A 26,702-nucleotide genomic window follows, 5' to 3' on the forward strand; every position below is an offset into this window, starting at 1 on the left:
GCCAATCGGGAAAACGTGTGGTAGAGAGAAGTGGGAGGTTTGAGGGGGAAAAGGTATGAAACAGCCATTCTGTCAATGAGAATACTAAATAAACTTGTTCACTAATGTGTGTCACATGAAGTTGAGGCTGGTGATTGAAGCTGCACAGTTATTGATTTCCCTTAGGAACACCCAGCAGGTTGCATGCAGGCCCAACTGAAGAGTTGGGTTCACCCCAATTGAGGTCTTGCTAGGTAATGGGTTAGCAAGCTATTGCTTGCAGGACAAATCTGGCATGTGGCTTGTTTTTATACAGGCCACAAGCTAAAAACTATTTTAACATTTTTAAAGTGTGGCAGAAAAAAACAAAGATTATACAACAGAGACTGCATAAGGCCCACAGAGCCTAAAATATTTACTTTACAGGAAAAGGCTGCTGACCCCTAGACTGGGTGAACCAGGAGAGAAAGAAGGGCAACGGAGTTGGAGGGTACGGCAAGGGAGTGACTTAAACAGCACAGGAAATCACAGCTGGGCCCAAAAGGAAGGGCAGAGGAGGGTGATTGATAGAGTAGGGTCAAAAGACTGCACTTCCTAGTCCTGTGTGCTGTCCAAAATTCCTATTAGATGTCCTTGGAGGCACCGAGATACAATGATATCTAGGACAGGAGATATCCTGCTCCACCCAGAGCAACATTTCCTGATATAATGATCACAGGAAGGTAACGATGAGGTGCTCCCAAGAATTTAAAGATTAGATTAACCTCTTGGAAAGTCTGCTGATGTCCATGTGCAGGGCACTGTGTTTGGTACAAGACACAAGATAAAACTGGAGGCAAAGAACGTATACAGGACTCAAGGGAACACTTCCTGGTCTCTTTCACCTGCCTCCTTAATGTTGTGTTCCCTAAAATTCTCACTTACGTCTGCTTCTCTTCTTGCTTGACCTCCTCTCTCTAGATCTCATCCAATCCCACAGCCTCATTGCTACCGTATTCTCCAGTAACTCCTCAGTCCTCTCCAGCTCCAATCTCTCCTCCAAGAGTCACACTATGCCCAGCTACCTACTGGAAACCTCATCTGCCTGGGTATTCTCTATTCCATGCTATCCAGGAGTTTTCTGCAATAATGGAAATGCTCTCCACGTGTACTTGCCAATATGGTAGCCGTGAGCCTCACATGGCTATTTAAACTTAATTAAAATTACATAAGATTAAAAATTCAGTTCCTTACAGTTTTACTAGCTACATTTCCAGTGCTCAATATCCACATGCGGCTAGTAGCTACTGTTCTAGACAGCACAGCTCTAGCCAACTCAAGCAGTCTCAAACTGAACTCACTTTCCTCCCCAACGATCCCTATTCCTGTATTTCCTACCTTGAAGATTATCACCATGTCTCTCTCATATGAAAAAAACTGTCTGGTCATGAGACTCTTCCCTCTCCCTCACAGCCCCTCTTCATGTAAATGGTGCCCAAACCTTGTCAAGTCTACCTCAGAAATCTACTGAATCTAGCCTCTCCTCTGGATCCCACTGCCAACGTTCCACAGACCCTTCTGATTTCTGGTTTGAGCTACTGCACGGAACTTCTTAAAGTCTTTTCCTGAGGCTTTCCTACTCCAAACGTTCTTCTACATTATCACCAGCTGTTTCTTAAGAACAAATCTAACTACTCCATTGCCACCTCCTTTAAAATTCCTGTTGGTTCCAGCATTCATCCTTATACCACTAGCATTTAGCATAGTCTTGGACCGTATGTACTCAGTGTTTGATGAATAAATTTTACAGACAGAAAAGCAGAGATATCCTCTTGCCTAAGAGAGAACTGTCTGCCTATTTAAAGTGCAGATGGTCATGCAGAGCAGAAGCCAGCCTCTTCCAGGCAAATACCAGATGCCTAACTTCGCCCTCGTGTTGATACAAAAGCACATCATCTGATGTTCCAGCAGAGGTCACAGCTGCAGCTCCCACTGGGGTGAATTTAGACTCAGACTGTGGCCTAACTGGAATTCCATTTTCCTTGCCCTTTGCTTTTCTGGGGCCCAGATCCAATGGTGTTTACCACCCCCTAACACCCTTGCAGGTAAAGTACGAAAGAACTAATTTTCATGACACTGTAACACGCAATCTCACTGCACTTTTTCAAATGGCCATATCCCACTATTTTCTGCTACCCAAGTGATTCAGGTCTTGACTAAAAACTCAGAATGAGGAAATAAATCTATTTAGCAAGTTTTGATTATGTTCTCTGAGCATGTACCAGCTGCTGTGGCAGAACACAAGTAGAGTTTAAAGCACAAGATATAACACCCATGACACAACTACCCTTTTCTTCTCCATACTCTACCTCCTGCATCGCCCAGAGCGTCTTCCATGTAGAGGATTTACAGCCTTATTGATCACGATCCTCAATTCCAATCACCTTCACCTCCACCCATTTCCAATCACGCCTAGAATTAGGCGATCTCTAAAATATTTCTTCAGTCTTCTTACTCCTACCCCCACTATACCTACTTGAACCTCATTGGAAAACTAATCCTTTGATATCTCCCAGTTCTCTAAGTATAATGGTCACCTCGTAGTCTCACTTCCTTCCCTACAGAGCCCAGACACCAGAACACATCGATTCAACCACAGGCACCACCATCTCCCTCAACTCCCTTGCTCCTTTGAGCAGAACCTCAACCACGGATAAATCCATCCATTCGTTCATCTACTGTATAAATACTGAACGCATACTATACGTCCAACACTAGTTTCAGCTTCTGCTCCCAGTGTTGAATGCCACCCAGGACACAGTCACAGATCTCAGTCTCTCATAAATTTAAATATCCCTTATCTCAGGTGAGGCCTCAACACTCAGCAATTCTTAGCGAACCCTCCCTCCACGCCCCTCAAGGAGCATTTTTCCACTCCTCTCAAGCCCATTCCTGCTTATGATTCATCTTTCTCAGAAGGCACTGCTTCCTGCTTCATGGAGAAGAGAGGCTTTGGAGCATGAACCACCTCATCTGACTGCATCTATGCACGCATGCCTCTGGGCATTTGTACCTCCTTCTGCCATTTTAGACGAACACTTGCCTCTGCTCCTCTCCACGACTGTTCACCTACCTGTGCTCCGGATCCCCTCTCCCACTGAAGGAACTTGGCTACGTCAGTTATCACTCTCCTTTACTTTAGAATTTTCCAGTTCCAGGGGCTCCTTCCCAAAAAGCTTGTCTTTCCCTCCTATCCTAAATTTAAAAAAACAAAGAAAACTCTCCTTTGATTTTTATACCCACACGAGCTTGCTTCTGGGCGTGGCACCGACAGTAGTAACTGTGTACCTCGCACTAAGATCCTCATCTCCACAGGCCCAGCCTCAGAATGGGACCAGAACACCTGTCTGGTGACTTGACTCTTTCTCGCAGAGAGAGGGGCTTTAAGTCACTGCGTGTTTGCCTTTGCGATTTTGTTCCCTTTTGCTGAGTATACACGGCTGACAACTCACTCTGATTGACACATGCTCACATGCAGGCAAACTTGCAGGCCTATACACAGGCACTTTTAACTTTTTGTTTTGAAATTATTTCAAACATACAGAAAAATTACAAGAATAGTACAAAGAATTCCTGTATTTTTACCTTCATTCACTAGTTTTTAACATTTTACAATATGCTTTATCTTTCTCTCTCCACATACATTTGTAGTTTTTCTGAACCATCTGAGAGTAGATTACATACACAATGGTTAAGGTTTGGCTTCCCATGTAGGTTTTCCTAAAGGTGCCAATTACTGGACATGTCTATGCAAATTCTGGTCTCAGTGACATCTACCTATCATACTAATTTAGGCAGTTCATATTTCAATCGTATGTAGGTCTAACGAGCTTAAGGTTAGAAATGGACCCATGCTCTGAACCCTGATGAAACAGTTTTTGAGGAGGAACCCCTCTCCCCTGCCCTCCACTGGTGGGGACAATGGGGCTGGCAACAACCCAAAGCAGGCTATATGTGATTTCCAGCACCCTGAAGCACCTTCTGAAAACCTTTCCAACTCCAGACACACACCGCTGGCTGGTTCAGGGTGTCCGCAGTCTACACTAGCAGCAGACTGCAACTATTCCCCATGACGGAAGAATTCCCGGTTAAGCGTGGGCAGTCAGCACACCTTGCCTAAGTCCTTGCCCCTGTGTACACACGGCTCATGGTCCCTCAGTTAGGTTAGGGAAGTCCTTGGGTCGGCTTCCCCAACAGCTGAGGTCAAACCTGCCTACGTAGCCTAGAAGTAAAAGTAGTGATGACTTGTCCTGCTGGGACTCTGAGGATCAATGAATGAGCAACTGCAAATGCTTGGTTGCTTTTCCTTTACACAAATAAAGTTGCAAAAGTCAAAAACACTGAAAACCTGAGGAAACATAAAACGTCTCATAGATAGTGGAGATCCCTGAAGGCTGAAGGCGGGTCTTAGGCAATTTTTTAACTCTCTAGCACCAGTCCTCCATCCAGCAAGCGCTGCACCCACCTCCCACGTGGGAGGGAGGAATCAGAGAAGGCATACAGCAGCACACATCCAGTGTCAAGGCACTTCCAGGCTGGCGAGGGGCAAGACATGCAGTCATCACCTACAACGTGTGACGTGTGCTCTGGAGGCGGCCAGGGTGGTTAAGAGAGCAAGGAACTGAGGAAAAAGAATGTGGGGGGGGGGGGGGGGCCTTTAACAGCAGCCTAGTTTTGCCAGGATGGAATCTGGTTCCCAGCAGAAGAAAAACAACACGTGTGAAGGCTCTGAATTAGGAGGGAGCAGCACTTCCAAAAACCTGAAGTGAGCTAGTGTGGCCAGAGCACATATCACATGAGAGAAAAGCTAAAGATGGACCAGTGCCTGATTGGGCGGAGATTTGTAAGCCATATTAGGCTGGATTTTTGTTTTTAATAAATATCCTAATAATAATAGGAAGCTACTGAAGGATTTTAAGGGAATGAAATGAAAAAAAAATTTTTTCAAGATCTTTTGAATGCGCATCAAGAATGCAGCAACAGTGGACACAGGGAGCCCCATTATGGTAGTACAGACAAGCAATCCTGGCTGCCTAGACGGATGATGCTGTGGACACATCAGAAATACCAGGAAAACATTCAGTGGCCAGGATTTGGTGATTGGATGAGGGGGCTGAAGGAGAGGGAAGAATCAGACTTGGAAATTTTGGGCTTCAACAACTAAGAGGATGACGTGATGCTGCCATGTATCGAGATGGGTTTTTACCAAATGTTTAACTTTCTGAAAAGATGTAAAATCAGAATGTGGACTAAAACAGCATTAAGTTTTTAATACTTAAGAAAAACTACAAAGTTAGTTCATCATTTTATAATTTCAAAGTCTATTCCTTGACCAACTATAGTCTTCCTACAATTTCTCACTGTTGGAGCTTAATAAAAATTGCCATCAATTTTATACTGTCACTTTAAATCAGTTTCCTACGCCCTTAGGATAAACACAACTGTAAAGACGGCCTGCAAAGCTTGGCCTCACACTCTGTCCTTTGGCTAAGCCTGCATTCATTTAGTTCTTGGAACACGCTACGCTCCCCTGCTGCCTTTTGATCTTTACACATCTTAACTTTGCTAACAGCAACTCTACACCTAGCTAATGTCTACGTGTTTCCTGGATTTCAAGTCAACCATCAAGACTTCCACCTGAGATTAGGCCCCACTATAGGCTCTTATAGGAAATCATACTGCCTCTCCAGGGAACTTATAGTTTGTAATGTCTATATAGAGATATACATATATAGAAGAATATGCACCCCGTGAGGGCACAGAGCATATCTGTTTTGTTCTATCACTGAATCCCTAAAAACCTAAAACCTGCCACAGCAGGCATTCCAATTTCGGTTGAATGATGAATGAATACGGTAGCAAGGCAAACTGAAGGCTAAATTTAGATTTAATCCCCATTCTGTTCACTGGCAATCCTAGATCAGGCTACAGACGTAGAGCAATTTTTATCATCTCTAAAACAGGATAGAACATAAACATAGAAACTGTGTAAAAGCAGTCTGGCAAGGGTTTTTGTTTTTAGTAAGCTAAACGCTAAATAACTTCACTTTGCTGAAGATAGAAAGCAAATAAGATACTCTTCATAATCATACTAAGGAACTAAAATAATCATTAAAACTGTGAAAATAAATGCAGATCACCTAAAATTCAGTATTTATGACACAAGTATATCCTCAACTATTTCACGATTTTAGCTCCACTAAAATAATCTGATCTTTTTTAAAAAATCAATACTGCTTAGTAAAATTTCTGAATTCTTGTTTTAAAGTGTTACTGTTTTATTTTTTCTTTTGTTGAATACACATCTGTTTTACTGGCAGTCCAGATAAACAAGTATATAAAGGAAATATTTAAATTTTTTGGCAGATATAGAGATAAACTCTGCAGATTAAAATGCCTCAATTTAACCTGAAGAAATGGTTTTGAATCATACAAATTTTTAAGAAGAAAAATAAAGACTGTCCAAAGGGATTCTCCTAGCTTATAACACATTTCCAGAGTAACTCTCAAAAAAAAAATTCAAAAATACTCATTGACTACTTTAAAAATATGTCAATACCATATGGCTTTATGAAATAACTTCTAAAATTTATATTTTTTTATTTAAAAAGGATCCCAAGTTTTAAATAAACTGCTAGCAATATCATTTTTTTCAAAGTGCAAATCTCTGAGGGTGGGACACATACTTTTTCAACAAATAATGATTTTTACAAATTTTTAACACAAAAAAAAATCACTTAAAATATTTTTAAGGGGGAAAAGAGTCTTCACCAAGTCATCTTTAAATAGACTGCAGTAGATGACACTGTTCCATTTTTTTCTTTTTATACCATGAGAATTCTCAATGAGATGCTTTGGCAGTTTTAAGACATGTTGTGGTCTCTACCAAGAGACACTGACATTAATGATGTCCGTGGTGATGGCAATTGCCTTGATGGCTCAGTCTGAATAGAGACATTACTGGGCTGGTTCTGCAAATCAGAGGCAAAGGTGCTCTCCTCTCTCACATCAAGAGTCTGTTCAACTGAAGCTGCCTGGGATGGAATATTATCTACAATTTTGTTGGCATTGTTCAAGTTGTTATTAAGTGTGCTAATATCACACTCCTTGTCCAGGACACCAAATTCATCTTCTATTGTAACTACATCTTTAGTTTCAAATGGTTCCAAGGAAGGAGGCAAAAACTCATTTCGTAGAGAGTCTTGAGGACCACTACTGTTACGTACTATATCCTCCTTCACTTCGAAATCCTTATCACTATCACTGTCAATGGTAATTACAACCGGGGACCGTGATGCATTATCTCCATGGTGTTTCTTATGCTTCTTCTTATGTTTCTTCTTTTTCTTTTTATGATGTCTCGTTGTATCGGTAGCTTTCCCTTCATAAACTATCTCCACACTTAGGCTTCGGGTCCTCCTTTTCCTCCTCTTGTGTTTTGTCTCTCTATCTGATGATCGGCTATCTGAAAAGCTGTCACTCTCATTTTTGTAGTTTCCATCCAATTTTGATGAAGATTTTTGGTAATGGCCTTCCTTTACTTTAGAAGTAAATTCACGAGATGGTTGAGCCACTTCCTTAGTACCCTCCAGATGTCGTGTTTTGTATTTTCGTTTCCCTCCAGGCTTTTCATTTCTGCCCCGGTCAGGCCCTGTAGATGCAGTCTTTGATCTACCACTAGACAGGCTCCTTGACCTGTGCCTTTCGTAGTAGTAATATTTCCTTTCACTGTGATTATTTTTCTTCCTAGCATTTGTTCTTTCTGAAAAGGACTGCATTCTAAATTCTGGACTTGAAGATTGTCTGGAATAATGAGCTCTGGACAGAGTCCTCCTCCTGTAAGATGATTCGTAGCCATCCCTGTCCTTGTTCCTACTGTAGTAAGTATACTCCCACTTGTATCTGCTCCCATAATTATTTCTTAAATAATAACGATCTCTATTTCTGCTCCGTGATCTTCTTTTACCATGATCACTGCTGCGAGATCTTGATCTGCTTGTGCTTTCACTACTTAAAGACAGAGTTTGGCTTTTTCTCGACCAACTGCTATCTCTAGTTCTTGATCTCTTTTTGTCTCTTCTACCTCTGGGTCTGCTACTCTCCCTGCTTCTGGATCGTCTGCTTTTCATTCTTTTCTTCCCATGATGCTTCCTACGATTCTTCTGATCATGCCCACTTCTGCTCTGGGAACGTGAATCTGAACTTCTCGATCTTCCTCTCCTTCTGTGTCTATGGTTATACGGGGAATACACTCTGTCTCCTCTGATAGATGAGCTCAGGTCTCTGGGAGAGGACAATGATGTAGACCGTTTCTCTTCCTTCTTTGATTTGACTCTTGTACCAGAATCACAATGACCTTTATTTATTTGCTCCTCCTTCGCAAGGACAGAGCGTGAAGATGAACATCTACTGACATCACTATCACCAGAACTGTAAGACTGCTCCTGTTCTTGTGTCTTCACTGTCTCCATTTTCTCATAAGAGCCTAACTCCTCAGAATCAGAGGACAGTTCAACAAGTTCTGGGGTCCTCTCAGCTAGTGGTTTAACAAACCCAACAATGACACAATTATCTGAAGAGGAATCGCTATCATTATTTAGGTCCTCATTGGTTTGTACTCCTTGTATCTGAGATGCGGCTCTTCCTGTTACAAGTTCTTCATCGGAACTGTCAGAAGTATTTAAAAGGGAAGAGATGGCAGCGTGCACCTGCTCTGAGCTTGAGTAAGATGGCCCTGGAGTTTCATCATCCCAGGGTGCATGACTGACAGTGGCTACATTGATATCCAGCTCGTGGGTCTCAGCTTCATCAGGAGATATTGTTATGACTGAAGAATCAGAATGGCTACCTTCTTCATATGAAGGAGCAGGGCAATCATAATTCGCATGCTGGTCAAAGGCTGCCATGTTAAAAGGAGATCGAGCAAAACTGATAAATTCATGTATAAAATGCTCAGTCCGATTAAGTAAAAATGGCCTTAAATCAGACACAAATGCCTGACTCTCCAAGTCATAGCGAGTAACATTACTCATGATGATGTGCTGGACAATGTTCACTAAAGATCCATGAGCTCCAAAAAGAACCGTAAGTTCGCGTTTCAACCAAGGAACTAATCTGTGAAGGCAGGCCGGATTCCTACGGAAAAATTCCGCCGAAATATCCCTGTAGCGACCGCCATCTTCAATATTTCTAACGCGAGCACCAGCACGGTAGAGAGTCCGCCTAAAGTTAATAATATCCTGTTCTTGAATTTTCCGCAAAGATCTTTCATCTGCAGTAGCTGGCCTCCTTATTGCAAACTGTCTCACAAATTGAGGAATTTCACCATCTCTAGGTCTTGTGGAAATGCCCAACCCTTCAAACAGTACTCCACTGTCGGGGGGGGTTGTTGTTCTTCTACTCATGGTACCACTAGGTGAGTACACAGAAGCACCTCGTTCCCGTGTCATAGTTGTACGATAGCGGAATCGTGGAACATCGGGGGTGGCAAAAGAACCATTATATGAAGGCCTTAGGACATACTCCTTGAAGTCATCTTCTGCCCTCACAGAATGGAAAATAGAATCAAAGGGCTGTTTACATAGTGGACATTCAGCTTTGTTCTTTGACCACTCCTGTACACAGCGAAAACAGAACTTATGTAAACAGCGATCTAAGTACGACACATTATCAAATCTATCCAAGCATATAGGACACTTAGAATCAGGAGATGCATCAGCTGGGACTGTCTGTTGCAATTTGCTAGTGCCAGCTTTAGGCGAAAAGTTGTCCATTTTAAACTCCTTAGTGGCTGATGCCATTATCTGTAAAAGGGAAAAAAATACATCAGTAACCTGATAAAAGAGGAATGACTAAATCTGAAAAACATGCAAACCATGACTTGCTTTCAGTCCCCTTCCCTTTTCTTTTCCCACAAGGATCTCTAGAATCTTAAAGATTAGTTTTGTTTTCTTTAAATTTATCACTTTATATTGGCCCATAATTTAACTTACACTGGCCCAAAATAAATTTGCCAGAGCTGAAATCGAGTATGCATTACATTTTGGCCTTATCTTATAAAATCTCTCCTTAGCTGTATTCTATACTAATCATTTTGTATATACTAAATATTAGTTTCTTCCTTAATGTTTTCCTGGGCCTATTACTCATCCTTCTCCACCTTCTCTATGACAGCAAATTCCATCACTAGTCAACTACTGTCAAGTTGGTCAAATAACAGAACTGTAATTTTCTTTTTTTTTTTCCCCCAAAGATTGGCACCTAGGCTAACAACTGTTGCCAATCTTTTTTTTTTTTTTCTGCTTTATTTCACAAATCTCCCCCCGCCCGGTACATAGTTGTATATCTTAGTTCCATGTCCTTCTAGTTGTGGGATGTGGGACACCACCTCAATGTGGCCTGATGAGTGGTGCCATGTCCGCGCCCAGGATCCAAACCGTGGGCCGCCGCAGTGGAGCGCGCGAACTTAACCACTTGGCCACAGAGCCGGCCCCAGAACTGTAATTTTCTAAACAGTACACTCACTGGCCCTACCAAACTCTAACAAAAACAAACAAAACCCACAAGAAAAATCTACAGTTATGAAATATAAGTATTTCACCATAGATTTCTAATTAAACTTGCTCATCTTGGGCATCTTAGCTTTCTCAGAGCCATAACTTAAAACAGGGAATTCACTAATGCTAAACAAGTCTCTTCAGGGTGTCCACAGATTTCTAGTCTTCTATTTTCTAGAGTGGAAACGCAAAAATCACCACTGTCCTTAAGCAACATAGTAAAATTATAAATATACTAATTGCTTTTTTGTTAATATATTTAAACTCTGAAACCTTAATACTGCATAAATTTCTCAGCATTTCCCTCTACTTCTAATATTTTTTATTCTCCTACTTAGGAAAAATAAAATAAAAACCTTTAGGATAAGAAAGAGTGGGCAAGCATTAGGGGAAGGAGTGAGAGTGGAGAAGGAACTGGAGAGGCTATCAGAAGACCTGGATTGAGGACCAGTTTCACCTAAAACTAGCTGTAAACTGGAGAAACCCACATTAACTCTGCACTTTGGGGTGCCGCTCCATACAGTAAAGGGATTATTAGACTTTGAAAAAAGACTGGTGAATTTGGAGTTAATACATCCTTCTTTGGAATATAGAATTTTAGTGTTTACTAAACATTTCCAGTTCTCATAAAAATTACAACCCAAAATGAATTTATTAAAGGAAATTATTAGGTAGTAAACTTGAAATTCAAATAAAATAAAGTCTCAACTAAACATGATTTTTAAAAAATGGAATCATAGTCTTCCCTTCCCTAGTTTCATAAGCCTATTAACCACTTCGACAGCACAAGTCTAAAGAATGACCAGTAATGTCATCCATAGTAGGTAAAAAGAACAAATTAATTAGAGTTCCGTTTTGTACTTCTACACAGGAATATCTTTAGCTACAAAGAATGATAACAGAAACATCAAACAATGGCAATGAATGTAAATCATCAAATTTAGTTCTTCAAAAGCATCACTAAATACTAAAATTAAAATATTTGCTAAGATACAAATAAAGTAGAATTACCATACGACCCAATTCCATACCTAGCTTTCGAAAAGAAATGAAAACATATGTCCACACAAAAACTTGTAAGTTAACAGTCATAGCAATACTTGTCATAATAGCTCAAAAGTGGAAATAACCCAAATGTCCATCAGCTGATGAACGGATAAATAAAATATGGTATACCCATACAATAAAATATTTAGCAGTAAAAAGGAATGAAGTACTGCTTCACGCTACGACACAGATGAATGTTTTCATTATGCTAAATGAAAAAAAATCAATCACAAAAGACCACATGTTCTATGACGTCATTCATATGAAATGTCCAGAAGAGAGAAATCTGTAGATGGAAAGTAGACTGGTGGGTGCCGGGAGAGAGGGGGAGGGATTATAAGGTTTCTTTCTAGGATGATGAAAATGTTCAATTCGATTATAGTTGCACAACTCTATAAATATACTAAACACCACTACATTATATACTTTAAACAGGTGAACTTTATGGATGGAATGTAAATTACATCTCAACAAATTAAGGTATAAAACAGGGATGGCTAGGAGACAGGTTAAGATTTGCAGGTTAGTTGGAGGGGTTCTGGGTTTAGATAGCAAAAGTGAACCTGATGGTAGATTTCGAGCTTCAGGTGCTAGAAGCAGCATGGAACAAAGGTTTCACAACCCCAGCACTCTAGCAATCAGGACTCCAAATTTATTTCCCCACAGAGAAGATTAACCAGTTCTTCTGATCCCATTTCCTTAACTGGCTCCCAAATTCTAAATAGTTTACCACCTTTAGGATAAATGATCAAGCCAAACCTTCCTTTCCCCAAATCTTCAAATCTGTTGGCTTTAACAAGACTAAGAACCCTTTGTGTCACATTTTGGGGGAATTTCAGATAATCAACAAGCATACACATGTAGGGAAAATGGATGGGGGGAGGGAGCAGATAAAGAATCAGGAGGCTGGAATCTAAATTAGACCAGAGACTGGACATTTAAAAAACTGCATAGCGATATAAACAAAAGTAGGAATGCTCTGCAGAATTAAGTATCTTATAAAGCCAAACTTCCTATAAAAGTCACCCTCTATGACATTCCTTAAATTATCACTGCACACAACATTTAATCACCAGCTGACTACATTTGGGGGAGTAGTGTTAATTCTAATACAGAGCCAGGGCTGAGAACGAAAACCACTTATTAGTGGCGTGATCTGGATGAAGTTAATTTCTCAAAACCTTCTATTTCCTCAATTCTAAAATAGGTTACGTAACAGTGCCTACCTGAAAAGGTGGTTGTGTGAAAGGACATAGTCCACGTAAACATTTAGCACAGTGTTTGGTGCACAGAACTTAATACTGTTTCCCTATGTTATGTGAAAATGAAGTTAATTTTGGTCTTTTCCATCATCCAGAACTGATTATAAAGGCCCAGAAAGATGACAGCCCATAACAACTAAATAATCTTCATACTTAATATAATTGCTATCTCTAATATATCTAGGTAAAGTGGCTAAAAAGGGTTCACAGGTGGATGAACACCCCCAAGTATTAAAAGTAATCTGGGTCTGACCTTAAAGAAATCACTATAGCTCCCTGAACTGCAATTTAATCACCAGTTTCAAAAGATCACATGGAAAATATAGAATCTACTGACCAGACCCTCTAAAATTTAATTCCAATTCCAGCAATTAAGACAACTGCTTGGGAACAAACCCCCTCTAAAGCCACTCATTCCAGATAAGCACGACTGTTCTGGCTCACTATACAGCTTTAGACGTTGCTTGACTAAAAACAAAATAAAAAAACCCAAGTCTCATCACTATTAACTTAAATCTCGAGTAGCTCTTTTATCTAAATCTTGAAAATTACCTACCAAAAATCCTTTTCACTCTTCCTCTTAAATCACTATCTGCCTCATCTCAGTACGGCCCTCTTCCAGGCCAGGAATCAGCAGCCCACGAGGACAGCTGCGCGGACTCGAGGGACGAAGGAGGCACAGGCAGGAGAGCCCAGCCCACAACGTGTGACACTGCACAGACACCTCCAAGAGTCGCGGCGACAGTCGCCTCCTTTGGCTGAGAACTGCCACCGGCCAGGATCTACGGGGAGCACCACGTGCATTACGTAATCACAGCGAACTACAATACTGTTGTTCCCATTCTGCAGACCGGCTCAGCGAGATCAGGGGACCTGTCCAAGGTCACGGCTCGGACAGTGGCGATGCCACGATTCCGACGGGAAGGTTTCGTGTTGGGTCTCTCCCCGGAGACCAAGCTCCTTCCAGTACCAGGCCGGGCTCGCGCCCCTCGGAGCGCTCCCTGGACACGCAGCCCTCCCCCACCCGCCGCACGAATCCACAGGTGCGCACCGGAGTCGCCCGCCCGCCCGCCGTGCGCCCGGCCCCTGCCCGCCGCGGCCCGCTCGGCGCCCGGCCCAGACCGCAGCTCCCGCGGCCCCGCGCCCCGCAGCAGGGGGAGCTCCGGCCCGCCCGGCCCCGTCGACCCCGCGCCCCATTGTTCCGGATCTCGCTCACCTCGGAGGATGCGGGCGCAGGCCCGGCTGGGGCGCCCGTGGCAAGCTCCCGGCGGCCCAGAAAGCTCGGTCGGTGGCGGCAGGACCCGCGGAGGCGTACCCGGCGACTTCTCCGCCGGCCCTCGGCAGCGGGCGCGGGCGGGGGCGCTTCGCCCTCCTCGCGAGACAGCGGAGACCCCGGCGGCTGCTGCGACCCCTGTGACGTAAAACGCTCATCACCAATGGCAGCTTGGGGGCGGCGGCGGAAAGCGAAACCCGCTCCGGCGCCGCCGCCGCCGCCGCGTCAAAACACAGCCCGGGCCTGCGCGGCGCATGCGCGGAGCGAGGGCGCCCGACCCCCCCCCCCCTCGAGGGCGGGGCTTCGCGCGGTCGGCCGGAGCCCGGCCCTTCCCCCACCGCCCCCGGGGGTCCTGGCGTGAGAGCTACGAGACCCCCGGGGCAGAAGTCACCAGCCTCGCCAGGACTCGTTACTATTAAACGCTGAGGGGGGACGACAGGGGCACTAGCTTAATGTTTGCCCCTTACTTACCAAGAAAGCGCGGTAACTAGCTCGGTCTCATTTAAACCTCACCAAACTCTGCGAAAACTTACTAAAATTGTGTCTAGGGTGTAGATAAAGGAACTGGGTGACACGGATGTGAGGTGACTCTACCTCCGGTTGCACAGCGAGGAAATAACAGCACGAGGATTCGAATGGAATCCAAAGCCAGAGCCCACCCCGCATCCTCGACAGCCTCCAGAGAGTCTGCTCCAAACGTGGGATAAACGGGGACCACCCGAGAGAGCGGCCGCGTGAACTCTCACCAAACCGAGCGGTTTCTCTGCGGCGGCTGCCTCTCCCCTTCCCGCTCCCCGCAATCGGGAGGGAAACCCCGCTCAGACGCCCTCTGAGCTGCGGAGACAGAACACCCGAGCCCGAGGCGGCCGGTTGCCCCGTTCCACGCTCGGGCCTCCCCGCGAGCGTCCCTCCGTTCCAGAGCGGAACCTGCGACATCCCCCCGCGCCAAACCGCCGTCCGCAGGCTCTCCTCGGCGGGGCTCTAGGACAGCACAACCGCCCGCAGAGCCTGGCCGACTGGCAGGCACACCGTGCGGGGGCCCCTTCTCAGACGGACCCTTCACAGCCAAGGCTGGCGCGTCCTCGGACTCCCGTGCCCTGAGGAAGGCTCCCGATCGGGGCTCCCCACGACTCGGCACTGTTACACGGACGCGGGTGTGTTCGCGTTCCCTTGTCAAAGACGAACGTGCGGACGTCTGTTTATGTTGTGTGCGATCAGATGCGGGGGACACGGCAATGCTTCCAAGTCAGACGCCGGGGAATGTTTAAAACGTGGACTCTTTCCAAATAAACTTGGGCGCACGCAGGACGGCACGTTACCCCGCCTGAACACCGCGCTGCAAGTGGACGAAGACCGCCCCTCTCTCTAGGCGGCAAAAAAGCCACTTTTAACGTATTTTCTCGTTCATCTCGTCGCCTCCCTGAAAGGCGGGCTGGGCCCGATCACGTGACCGCACCGGCTCCGGGCGGAAGCGGCCGCCGGGCTGCGCTCCGGAAGGCGAGGGGGCGGGCCGCTGCCCGGCTGAAAGATGGCCGCCGCCGCCCGGCCGCCGCCGCCGCCCCGCGGGCTCCTCTAGGGCCCGCCGCCCGCCGCCTGCCGCCGCCGCCGCCGCCTTACCATGAGGCCGCTGAGTCGCCGCACGCTGGACTGGATTTACTCGGCGGTAGGTCCGGATCGGGCGGGGCCCCACGGCGTCCACTCCCCGGGCCCGCGGGCGGGAGGCCCCTATTTCTTCAGCGCCCAGAAATTCTAAAATCCATTCCTGAATTCAGCTTCTCACTCGCTCACCTCCGCTCCGCCTCTTCCTGGAGGACACGCTCTTCCGCTTCTTACGTAAGGGCTGCTCGCGGTCCTCGCTCCGGAGCCCAGTTTCTTCGAGTTTTCGATTCGCACCCTAGCAACGCGCTCGGCAACCTGATGGGGGCGGGAGGGGAGGACCCCTCACGTGACACGAAGTTTTTTGCTTTTACTCCCCCGCTTGCATTTTTCTTAGCTGCTCCTCGCGATTGTGTTGCTGTCCTGGGGGTACGTCATCTATGCATCGACAGTGGCTGCGCGACGACAGCTAAGGAAGGAATACCCAGACAAAACGTTCGGATGAATGAAAATTTGTAATTCCTCTGGATGTAATTCTCTGCAAATACAGTTCTTTTACCTCATGCTTATCTCACACGTCTCTAGATGTAAAATCCTTAATACAAAGTTGGCAAATTTATTTTCGTATAGTTTTTTATAATAACCACTAATACACCAATCTTTCAAATAGGGATTTGTCTTTTACACTCTCATATGACAAAACAAAGCAACCTAGATCTGACAGCCTTTGAGGATCACATCATAGATGGAATGACAGGCTTTTCAATCTAGTTTCTAAAATGTTTCTTAAATGCCTCAGAAAGCCTTCTTTAAAAGAACAGTGTGTGGAGCTTGTTCTTATATTTATTTGTTGCAGCATTTCATTCTGCTGCATCGCTTCACATCAGACTAGATTAATTACTGTGTAAAGAAAAAATCTATCAAATCCTGTTTTCCAAGTCAAGAATGACCAGAAAAAGTAGGTGATTGCTTATATCATTTTTTTAGCATGCCCAGTTTTTACTTATTGTTAAATAATTCAGAGTCTCAAATTGTACAATGTTTGTGAAGAAATAGACAACATATCTGAGAGTAAACTTTATTAAAGTTACTTTTCCAGAAAATATATTCAGTAAATGTGGTAACGTAGCAACAAACTTGGGCTCATACACCTTTGAAATTTTAAAGTAATCTTCAATGATGTTGATCAGGAAAGTCTCTCATTGGTGGAATTACTTCTCCAGTCTCCAGAATCGTATCACCCTAGAAAAACAAAGATGCGTTAGAAAAATCTTCTCTGCAGAGGTGATGATAGTTCCACTTGGTCAGACCTCGCATGGAAAATCCAGTTCAGCTCTGGCACTCACACTTTAAAAGGGACTTACACAAAGTAGAGGCTGTGTGAAGATGAGAAACCAGTATTCAAAATCTTAAGGAATATGTAAAAGAATAAGGGAAGTTTCACTCAAACAAAATGACCAGAAAGGACATGAAAGGTGTCTTTACAAAGCAATGAAGGGATAATCTCTCTTTTGCACGGCCCCAAGAAACAGGAGAAGCCCCAGAAAGAAGCTGCAGGGAAACATTTTCAGTTGAATATAAGGAGGTAATGATCCCAGCAACTGAATGTGTTAGGCATCCAGTTTACCATTTGGCTCAGATTTGAGAGACACAATGCAAACTTTCCCTGGGCAGCTGGTTCAGGTGTCTTTTCAAACATAGACAGAGTGTGTGTAGTAGAAAGGGCATGGGCTTTGTGGACAGAACCAAGTGGTGAGAACCAGAACCTCCACTGACAAGCTGTATAATTTTAGGCAAATTACTTAGCTTTCATTTCACCTTTGTGTTTAACATAACAGATTCTGTCAGCCTGACGGCCCATGAATGACTGGGTAGAGTAGAATTACCCCCATCCCCACCTCTGCCCTTCCCTGACCTTGTTCCGCTCAGGACTGTGACCTGAGGAAGTAAACTTGTATTATGTTTAAGCCAATATACATTTGGCGCAAAATTTATTAGCACAGCTAGTATCCTAAGACAGAAATGAATAATGTGAAGTGGTACTAATGCTGCTGTAATAAAAAGTGAACCACATGGCACTGGCTTAGCAGTCTGGCGGCAAGGACACTGGCAATGGAGGCTGAAAGATGGAAACAAAGGGCAGTGATGACTTGGAAGCACACGGTGTAATGAGCCTGAGGTTCTAGGAGAAGTAGCTGAGAAAAAGTATAGCGTGTGTTTAACTACTACTGGCTGCCTTGGGAATGTACTTTAAGAAGCAGGAGCTCAGGCAAGAAGTGGATGATTTCAGAGGAGAAATAAAATGGAGAGGATCCAAAAATTCAGGACCTTGCAATATTGGAAAATCAGATTGCTTCTGAATCTCCAAAGAGTAAGAGTTAACACTGAAGAGATTCTGAGAAACACAAGCCCAATAAAACTCAGTAAACAGAGGGATCAGCACTATGGCAAAGATCAGACAGAAGTGAAGGGCGCCTTTGAACCGTCTTTTTCAGATGGCCTCCACACAGCTGCCACTGAATTGAGAGGCAGTCGCATGAGGACAAAGAAATGAGAGAACTTGGTGACTGTGTATAGAAAGCACAGATACTGGCATGCGGGACTGACCAGAGGCAAATAGCTTAGACGACAAAAGCCTGTGAAGGTTTGAGCTTAACACCACCTCTGGCACTCAACCTTCTGTGAGCAGGAGGCAGACTCTGAAGGCTGTACAACCCTAAGGAGGGCATGCTTCCCAATACTCATTTTAGATGGGGTCCCCCGAGACGTCCAGCCCTCTCTCCTTACTCTGATCTTGGAAGCCTCGTGTTCCAGATGGCATAATTATGAGATTGAGGAGGACAGTCTGATCCACAGTAGTTTGTGATGTCAATAGGAAATAAACCTTTCTTTGTTAAGCCACTGAGATTTGGGGGTCTGTTACTGTCTATCTTATTCTAACTAATGTATGTACAAATGAGCATTCTTCAGGTCCTCAAAGGGGAAGCTTCTCAAGGGGTCAATGGTACAGAAATAGGAAAGAACCACAGTGGCAAAAAATACAGAGAACAAGAAATGCTATGGAATCACTATGTGGTCTTCTATAGAGAGCCCTCCTTCTCCTCCTTTGAACAGTAAGGACTGAATAAATAACAGACAAACATATAAATCGAAGAATAAATAAATTACCCAACTGCTGAAACCACCAAGATAATTTCCTATTTTGAGACTACTTAGACCCTGACACACATCAATTATACCCAATGAAATATGGAAGAAATCTTCTACTATTTCCTAAATCAGCTCCAACTGCAAGGGTTAACCAATTTTGGTGGTTCTCTCTAAAATTCCCTTCTGTTGCAGTAGATAACGGATTATTTGACTATGTCATTTGATTGAAGCAAGAATCAACACTGAGTTTTGGTTTTGAAAATTACAGAACTTAGAGACTGATGGTAGTTCAGTATCTGTGGCTAGAAATAGGACAAGAACATAGCACATGTTTTACTGCGCTACATAATAACCTCACAAACGGCCAGTAAAAACACCAACTGACTACTGAGGAATCTTTTAATCGTGAAAAGACTCATTTTAAATTGGGATGATAGCTTACATATTCCTAGTATGAAATTTAAAGCACACATGAGAAGATTTTAAATTCACAGATAGAGAGGTTAAGGTCAAACTGCCATAAGAAATGATCGTCTGGAAATAATGGAGGAATTCAGTTGCTGTCACTATGCTCAGGTGTCTGCTTAGGCCAGGGCCCTAAGTCCTTATCTGACATGAAATAGGGCACCGGTGAGTGAAAACCTGTTGGTACCTTCCATTCACTTTAGGACAACAAAGGTCAAGCAACAAGTTTTACAGCAAGGTTGAAAGATGTGCCCACCTGCCATTTTCAACTGCAACTGCTACCTCATACTAGTTCCTCTTTTTTTTTTTTTTTTTTTTTTTAACAAGAATATACAAAACAGGCATGTAAACTGACAGTGAGAAGAAGGGAACATTTTAGTCTAATGATCACTTGGGAAGGGAAAAGAGAGAGGAAAAAAATGAACAAAAGAAAAACCAGAGACGTTTTAAGACTTACTGGGAATATTCTGGGCTTCCTTTCAACAATGGCATATGGTTTTCTCTGCAATAAAAGTAATGCTCTGTTAATTATGGTTTTAGAGTTTCTTCTAAAAGTAGATCACATCCCACATTTTTAACTTAAGCTCAAAACTTTCATCGCACTCCAGACTCATACGTCCAACTGCTTACTCGAGATCTCTGCCTGGCATCAGAAACTTAACCAGGTGCAACACAACGTCCCCCAGCCCCAGACTGTCCCTGTCTCAGTAAATCCCGCTTGCTTTCATTCTCACACTTATGGAAGCCAAAGCCTTGAGTCCGCAGCAGACCCTGTTGTTTCCACCTTGAGATTCCACCCTGAATCTAAGTGCTTCCCACCACCTCCAGTGCTACCACCCTTGCCCAGGCCTCCACCACTGTTCACCTGCTAGTCTCCCGGCTTCCGTGCGTGCCCCCCCTACACTGTTCTCCACTGCAGGCCAGATGTTGGAGGGAATTTTCTGAGAACCCCAAACAATTTTGGTTATTTGTTTCACTCTTCTTTCAACAGGCTAACAGAAAGCAAACCTTAACTGGATTGTCTGCAATTTGTTAGGCAGACCCTAACTTTTGTTTTTACCTTAAAGTAAACTTACAGAAAGTTGCAAAAACTATAAAAGTAATTTTTTTACTGAATCACTTCATAGTAAATTGCCAACTGCTTTATTACTTAGTGTGTATTTCCTACAGATAAGGCCAATATTCTTAAAATAATCACAATATAGCCATCACGATCAGGAAATTAACCTTGATACATTACTACCTGCTATCTAAAGAACCCAAGCAAACTTTACCAATTGTCTCGATAATTGTTTAGAGTTCTCAGAAAAATCCCCTCTTACATGACTTGTTCTCCCTTGCATAGGATCTATAAAATTCTGACTACCAATGCTATCTTTGTTCTTCTGACTAAGCACTCAGCTTATGTCCATTAATCAAGAATTGCATTTAGTTGGCATGTCTCTTTAGTTCAATCTGGAACAAATCTTCAGTCATTCTTTAATTTTCATGATCTTGACCCTTTTGCGCATAACAAGTCAATTACAGAAAAGGCCCTCAGTTTGGGTTTGTCTTATGTTTCCCCATGATTAGATTTTGGTTATGCGTTTTCGGCAGGAATATTGAAAACTTGATGCTGTTTCTTCTCACTGCATCCTATCAAGCAGTACACAATTCAGTTTGTCCCTAGGTTTCTCCGCTACAAAGTTAATCTTTTTCCCTTTGTAACACATGTTGAAGATAGGTATTTTGAGATTAATCTTAGCATCTTTTGCCGTTCCTTGGCTAAATAAAATATTACTATGATGACGCTCAAGTGGACTCTTCTATCATTCCCTGTCCATTTACTATTTAGCAATCAATTGTACACAAAAAAGCTTTCTCTTCTACCCATTTAATTAATTAATTTATACGAGTATGGACTCATGGATTTGCATTTTATGTATTCAGTTGGCTATCATCTATTACTATCATTATTTATTTTGATGCTCAAATTGTCTCAGTGGGAGTCCTTTTAAGCTGTGTTCTTTTGATAGATCTCTATCATTCTTTGAACACTTCTCTACTTTCTGGCACAACAAACTTAGCTTGTATTTTCCCTGCCCTAGCCCTGGAATCAGCCATTTCTCCAAGGAGCTCTGGATCCTTTCAGGGGAGAATTGTTTTTACAAAATAAGACTAGGCTGCTAGATGTGCTAATTACCATGGGGTAGCACTGCTCCCAGGCCTGGCAATGGACAGAGATACAGAATATCCACATTTACATCTATATTTATTTCTATATCAATACATATTAAAAACCATGAGTTCACACCAATACTTCCAATTCCACTCCAGTACCACAGGTTTTTCTCCCTTTCCATATGTGTAACTCCCTTTTCCAACAGTGAGAATCCTGGCTCCCATTATCATCAATACATGTACTTATTTGATCAATCTTCCTCTACATAACCAACCTCCTGTCACCACCACCACACTCCAGTATAAATAACCTCCTCACCTCATGCAGGTTTGACATCTTACTCTGGGCTGCCACCTCCCTCATTGCCCCAAACCACCCTTCTTCCAGATGTCCTCCTCCCCTTGCTCAGGTTCCAATATCCTACATCTGGTTGCTGCCACTGGGGCTCTCCAAACAGGTGTACTCACCAACCCCCCCCCCCCCCCCCGCCGCCACCTACCCAGCAACCCACTCAGGATCTAACCTGCCTCACTGGGTACAAGAACGTCCTCCTCACTCTGTTTGGGTTACAACACTCCATGCTGGGCAGCCACCCACCATTACAACTCCTTCCATGCCACTCCCTGAAATGCACTCCTTCCTCGCCCTACCCCGGATCCAGCACTCAACACCAGTCTATCCCTAGTCTTTAAAATATGGCAGCTGGCTCAGTTCAATCACCCTATGCAAGATCTTTCAGTGAAAAAGTTCAAGCTTTGGACATCCTGGACTCTAAAGAAAGAAAGTTGTAAAAAATCAGACAGAATGAAGGAAAGGGAAATGGGATGATGACAGAGATAACCTTTGTCTATCTTGAATTTTATTTTATATCAGATCTAGGCTCAAAAAAAGGAACAGAAATTCTTTTCTCCCTTCCTCCTCAGGACCCCAAGGTTACACTAGCATTATTAGGTCAACTACATTCTGATCATTTAAACACTGTTTCTGAGGAAATAGGTTTCAAGCTGTAACCAAGTAATATAAAGACTAACTTTTTGAAAAGTCATATATTACTGAAGGTTCATTAAACTTCTTACCTAAAAAGATTCAAAGTAGTTCAAAATCTGCTGGGAGCCGTGGCTACATCATTTGATCGGCTGTTTGACAGGGTCCAGCCGATTAACGCCGAGGGGTGCAGGGTCTCCCCTTGGTGAAGGATAACCAGCCAGCCCCTCACATAGTTCTGAAACCTTTGCTGCTTCTAATTGCCCTTCATTCCTTTTCCTTTCTTAACCTCCAGTTTTCACTCCTTTGGGTGGCTGCTTGGGAGGCACTACCTCCCGGGAAAATTAGATATAGTAAGAGAATGTGACCACCTGCAGGTAACTTTCAAGATATTTTTCAGTTAATTAACGGAGGAGCACACAGTCCCATTTGAGACAAGCAGAAAGGAATCCTGCCCAGATAAGATGTCGAATTAGGTTTATGGCCTCTATCTGGTTAATGTTTCCTTCTCCCTCCAGTTCTTTGTCTAAATATATATATGCATCGTCCTTCTAAATTTGCTGGTTAATTGGATGATCAAGAAGTATCTACATATTATTCTTGACCTTCCGCTTTCTGTTAAAATGTTATAGAGGTTTTCTCCTAAAAGCAATAAATAATAAATAATTGATGAGTAGAAGGGCCGAGGGGTGCAAGAATGCCCCTCGGTGAAGAATGGCCAGCCGACACCCCTGATATTTTCTGAATTATATGCATGCTTTCTAGCAAGGTTATGTCTATACTTATTTCTGTTTTTTATTCTTGAAGATATATAGTTTAGCTTAGCTTTTCAGCCCTTTACTTTACTAACAAAATGATACTTTCTCCGGCAGTGTGTTTAAGGGACTGTTAGCTCCACAATCTAAAAGACAAAGGAATGCTTTCCCCCCCTAAAGGGCGCGAAAAATGTAAAGATGTTTAACTGCCCGCTGAGAATGCAGATAGCCCTGGGGATAAGACACCCTGGAGTCGCCTTTTGTTCCCATTAACCATCTACACTAATGGCGTAAATGATTGAGGGAGGCAGGGATGGCTCCACCAGGATGTAACCAGACAGACTGCTGTCCTGTCCAGAGGCCTGGACCTTCTCTCTTTGATTTAACTTTACCATGAATTACAACAGATGCCTAGGTACCTATCTCCTTTAGCTTAGAGACAACAAACACTAGTTAATTGCGGAGAAGACTACCATTAACCTTATGCTCTATAGAATAGAAGGCTAATAAATATTCTTGTGCTCGTTTTTTACTTCCTTATCTCTCTGAGAATATTTGTAGAACTATTTCTGTACTAATCCTGAAAAATATATAAACGACACTTGTACACAGTAAAGTCGGACTTGCTAACACCAACCCAAGTCTCACGTCCTCTTTATTTTCCCCTCCCCCAGTTTTTCGCCGATGCCATCTCTCCCGCGGGAACCTGGACTCTGCCGAGGCTGGACCCCGGCAAAAATCAGTTCTAAGTGGCAGACTATTTCCACTAAGTAAAGCAGAGTAAGGCACACTCACATAGGAAGTAATTTTGTACAATATAAAAGTAAATTCTGAAAAAGACATCCTTAAAAATACTTACAGTCACATGATATTTGACATAATAATGAATAATCCAAGCAGGTATAAGTACATGAGTAAAAGCAAAGATACCATGTCGATATGTCTTATAGAGCTGGGGAAAAAAAAAACACAAAATAAGTAGATATCCCATTTTTTTGTTTGTAGCAGAAAAACATCAATGTCATAACAATCTCGTGATTACTTTAAAATCTCTAAATGCTACATATTTCCTTAGTCTATAGCTAACCTCACTCATTCAAATATTTTTACTAAACATTGGGCCTGCTACGGGATAGCTAAAGAGTTCAAAGCAAATGAAGCTTAAGACAGGTAGCATTGTGCAAGACTATATAGTAAGGCATTTATAGATATGTTTTTAAAAAAAGGCTTCTAACAATATCCTTATAATAAGTTTGTTAAAGATAAAACAAGGCATAAATAATCAAAGAATACTTTTAATCAATTTAACCAGAGTAATCAAACCTACAGAATTTTTCAGGTAGTCATTTCCCTAATTTATCAATTTCAGATGGCCACCATCAACACCACTTTTATCATTCTAGGTGTAAGGCTGGCATCCTGGAGCACACCAATGCTGGAAAAAGAATGTTTTACATACTGGATAGGGTGTTACAAGCTCACTTTGAGATGCCTTCAGGCACACTATTTTTAAAAGAGAAAGCCAGAAGAGAACTAAAAATGGAACTTTTCCATGGCAGCCAATTTGACTGAAACACATCTATCCTTTCAGGGAAAGGACAACCTAGATTCTAAGTACTATAAAAGATATGATTACGGAAGACAAAATTAACTCAAAGTCAGGTGAGATGGATTTCAAGAAATAATCATCTATTTTCTTAGATCACTGGCTGAGGGGTGGGATGTCAGCTTTCAACCAGTAGCTGCCAAAATCCACAAGAAACGTGGGGGATACAAAGGGGACTGGAGGGTTGAATTAGAGTTTAATTTTACTACAATTTTTACCACAAAAATAAGTAATACTACTTTCTCAGAAAAATTTGCACCAGACTTAGGGGCACAGTAAGAAAGGAGATACACATGGCTTTTAATGTGAACTCCTCCAATTCCTAGCTCTGTGACCACTGGTAAGTGAATTTTTGTAGGCCTCGGTTTCCACACATTTAAAATGAGGATTAGGAATAGTTTCTATCTTATAAAAGAATTAAATAAAGTAACACATGTCAAACCCTCAGCAAAGTACCAGGCACAAAGTAAGCACCCAAATGATACTTATTAGTATAACCATTACTATTAGCCAATGTCATAGCTAACTGAAAGCAATTCTGAGGTGCAGAGTTCATCACTCACAATTGATGTAATTTAATTAATGACCTCAAGAAAATGTCCAGAGACCCTGAAAACGACGGCAGCTCTTGAATGAGTGATTTTTCTGCAAAGCCCAGGAATGGTGTCTTTAAATGAAACAGAGTTAAAAGTCCATAGTGGTAGTTTAGAAAGGTGGCTCTTGGATGTGACTCACTAGGCACACCAAGAGAACCCGACTTTTATGGTGATGACAGGGAACTGCACCGCCAGCTAGGGGCTCACTGTGCCTTCTGGTAGTTGGGTGTAGGATTAGTTGGTCTTTATAACCTCAACTTTAAAAATCAAGCAAGTGTCCCCAAATACTAAAATCATAGAATTGTAACTCCAGTGAATTCTTGGCTATCATCCGGAGGGAAGATTTCTACAATCAAAAGAGGACCAAACATATAGCGTCCGGTAAAACCCAGCAAAGATTCGCCTCCTCATCACACTTGACAGCAAAAGGGCATGACTCTCCCAAAGCCACACATGCTCCTGGACTCCTGACCCCCAGCCCGAGACTCCTGGGACAAGACAGTGTCCCCGCTAAACCTGTCTCGGTTGACCCGACTCTCCTTCGGGAACAACCGGGACTTGCGGGCGCAGAGTGGACCTTCCTCGGTGTGGTTCCAATGAGCAGGCGTCCTGCAGCCAGGCTGGGGCGTGGGGGGGTTGTCGCAGCGGGGTGTGTGTCTGGGGACGGGGGAGGCCCGTCACTCACCATGTTCTTCCAGGGGGCCTTGTCCTGCAAAAACTTATTCCAGAATTCCTCCATAGGCCACATCCTCCGCGGGGGAAGCAGCGGCTCCCGGGGGCTCAGCTCCTGGTCCTTCAGCCATCGCCTTCTCAGCTCTCGCAGCTGCTGCAGCCGCAGCTTCTCGTCTGGCGTGTACCCCGACATGTCGCCGCTGGTACCCAGGCAGAGAGACACGGCGCGCCCTCGCACCAGGGTCTTGTCACTTAGGCGCGCTCCCGCTCTGCACAGCGACCTTGCGGGGACGCCTGGGAGCGGCGCGCCGTTATGACGTCACCCTGGTCCCGCCTCCGCGGCGGCTCCAATCGCCGCGTCGCGGCCAGGCATGCGCAAAGCCTGAGTCCCGCTCCGTCGGTGGGGTTGTGAGCGAGAGAGAGGGTTGGGGGAGCGCTGTACTTATGGGATAAGCGGAAGCGGGGCAGTGATGGGCAAGAAAGTACGAGCGGTCGGAGGACTTGAGGTTCTGATAACAAAGAAGAACTGGTGTTCTGGGAGCTGAGCTGGAAGACTGAGAA

At 43.7% G+C, this 26,702-nt stretch overlaps 4 protein-coding genes across 5 annotated transcripts in view; 1 reads left to right on the forward strand and 3 right to left on the reverse strand.

Annotated features, from left to right (window-relative positions):
• The window catches only part of RIGI (RNA sensor RIG-I), a 61,901-nt gene extending 47,668 nt beyond the window's left edge, over positions 1–14,233 (reverse strand). Inside the window, exon 1 of the mRNA XM_044756535.2 lies at positions 14,100–14,233. The gene's annotated coding sequence lies outside the window, so the exon portion shown is untranslated. The remainder of the gene's footprint in view (positions 1–14,099) is intronic.
• TOPORS (TOP1 binding arginine/serine rich protein, E3 ubiquitin ligase) lies at positions 6,273–15,914 on the reverse strand. 2 transcript variants are annotated; one of them, XM_044756531.2, is made up of 3 exons: positions 15,774–15,914; positions 14,100–14,294; positions 6,273–9,821 (listed from the first exon to the last, which is right to left on the reverse strand). In XM_044756531.2, the coding sequence occupies exons 1-3, from the start codon at positions 15,774–15,776 to the stop codon at positions 6,882–6,884; spliced, it is 3,138 nt and encodes a 1,045-aa protein (XP_044612466.1). In that variant the 5' UTR covers positions 15,777–15,914; the 3' UTR covers positions 6,273–6,881. The 2 variants fall into 2 exon arrangements, with proteins under 2 accessions (XP_044612466.1, XP_044612468.1); XM_044756533.2 differs by lacking the exon at positions 15,774–15,914 and adding an exon at positions 13,440–13,665 and having other exon boundaries at positions 14,100–14,237.
• SMIM27 (small integral membrane protein 27) lies at positions 15,644–16,315 on the forward strand. The gene is made up of 2 exons (XM_044756540.2): positions 15,644–15,819; positions 16,150–16,315. Exons 1-2 carry the CDS (start codon positions 15,775–15,777, stop codon positions 16,255–16,257), a joined length of 153 nt encoding a protein of 50 aa, XP_044612475.1. The 5' UTR covers positions 15,644–15,774; the 3' UTR covers positions 16,258–16,315.
• A 501-nt stretch (positions 16,316–16,816) lies between these two features.
• On the reverse strand, positions 16,817–26,494 carry NDUFB6 (NADH:ubiquinone oxidoreductase subunit B6). The gene is made up of 4 exons (XM_044756539.2): positions 26,155–26,494; positions 24,127–24,219; positions 19,825–19,869; positions 16,817–16,994 (listed from the first exon to the last, which is right to left on the reverse strand). Exons 1-4 carry the CDS (start codon positions 26,332–26,334, stop codon positions 16,926–16,928), a joined length of 387 nt encoding a protein of 128 aa, XP_044612474.1. The 5' UTR covers positions 26,335–26,494; the 3' UTR covers positions 16,817–16,925.
• Positions 26,495–26,702: the final 208 nt, after the last annotated feature.

This window comes from Equus asinus, chromosome 23 (assembly GCF_041296235.1).
Source record: "Equus asinus isolate D_3611 breed Donkey chromosome 23, EquAss-T2T_v2, whole genome shotgun sequence".
NCBI lineage: Eukaryota > Metazoa > Chordata > Mammalia > Perissodactyla > Equidae > Equus > Equus asinus.

Excerpts from the sequence above, each read along its gene's own strand:
- SMIM27 (XM_044756540.2), top strand. The coding sequence starts at position 15,775 with ATGAGGCCGCTGAGTCGCCGCACGCTGGACTGGATTTACTCGGCG. Across the intron at positions 15,820-16,149 it reads TGGACTGGATTTACTCGGCG|CTGCTCCTCGCGATTGTGTT; the intron begins GTAGGTCCGGAT and ends CATTTTTCTTAG.
- TOPORS (XM_044756531.2), bottom strand. Across the intron at positions 9,822-14,099 it reads CTGCGCCCGCATCCTCCGAG|ATAATGGCATCAGCCACTAA; the intron begins GTGAGCGAGATC and ends TCCCTTTTACAG.
- NDUFB6 (XM_044756539.2), bottom strand. The coding sequence starts at position 26,334 with ATGTCGGGGTACACGCCAGACGAGAAGCTGCGGCTGCAGCAGCTGCGA. Across the intron at positions 19,870-24,126 it reads ATGTCAAATATCATGTGACT|AGAAAACCATATGCCATTGT; the intron begins GTAAGTATTTTT and ends CTTTTATTGCAG. Across the intron at positions 16,995-19,824 it reads GGAAGCCCAGAATATTCCCA|GGTGATACGATTCTGGAGAC; the intron begins GTAAGTCTTAAA and ends TTGTTTTTCTAG.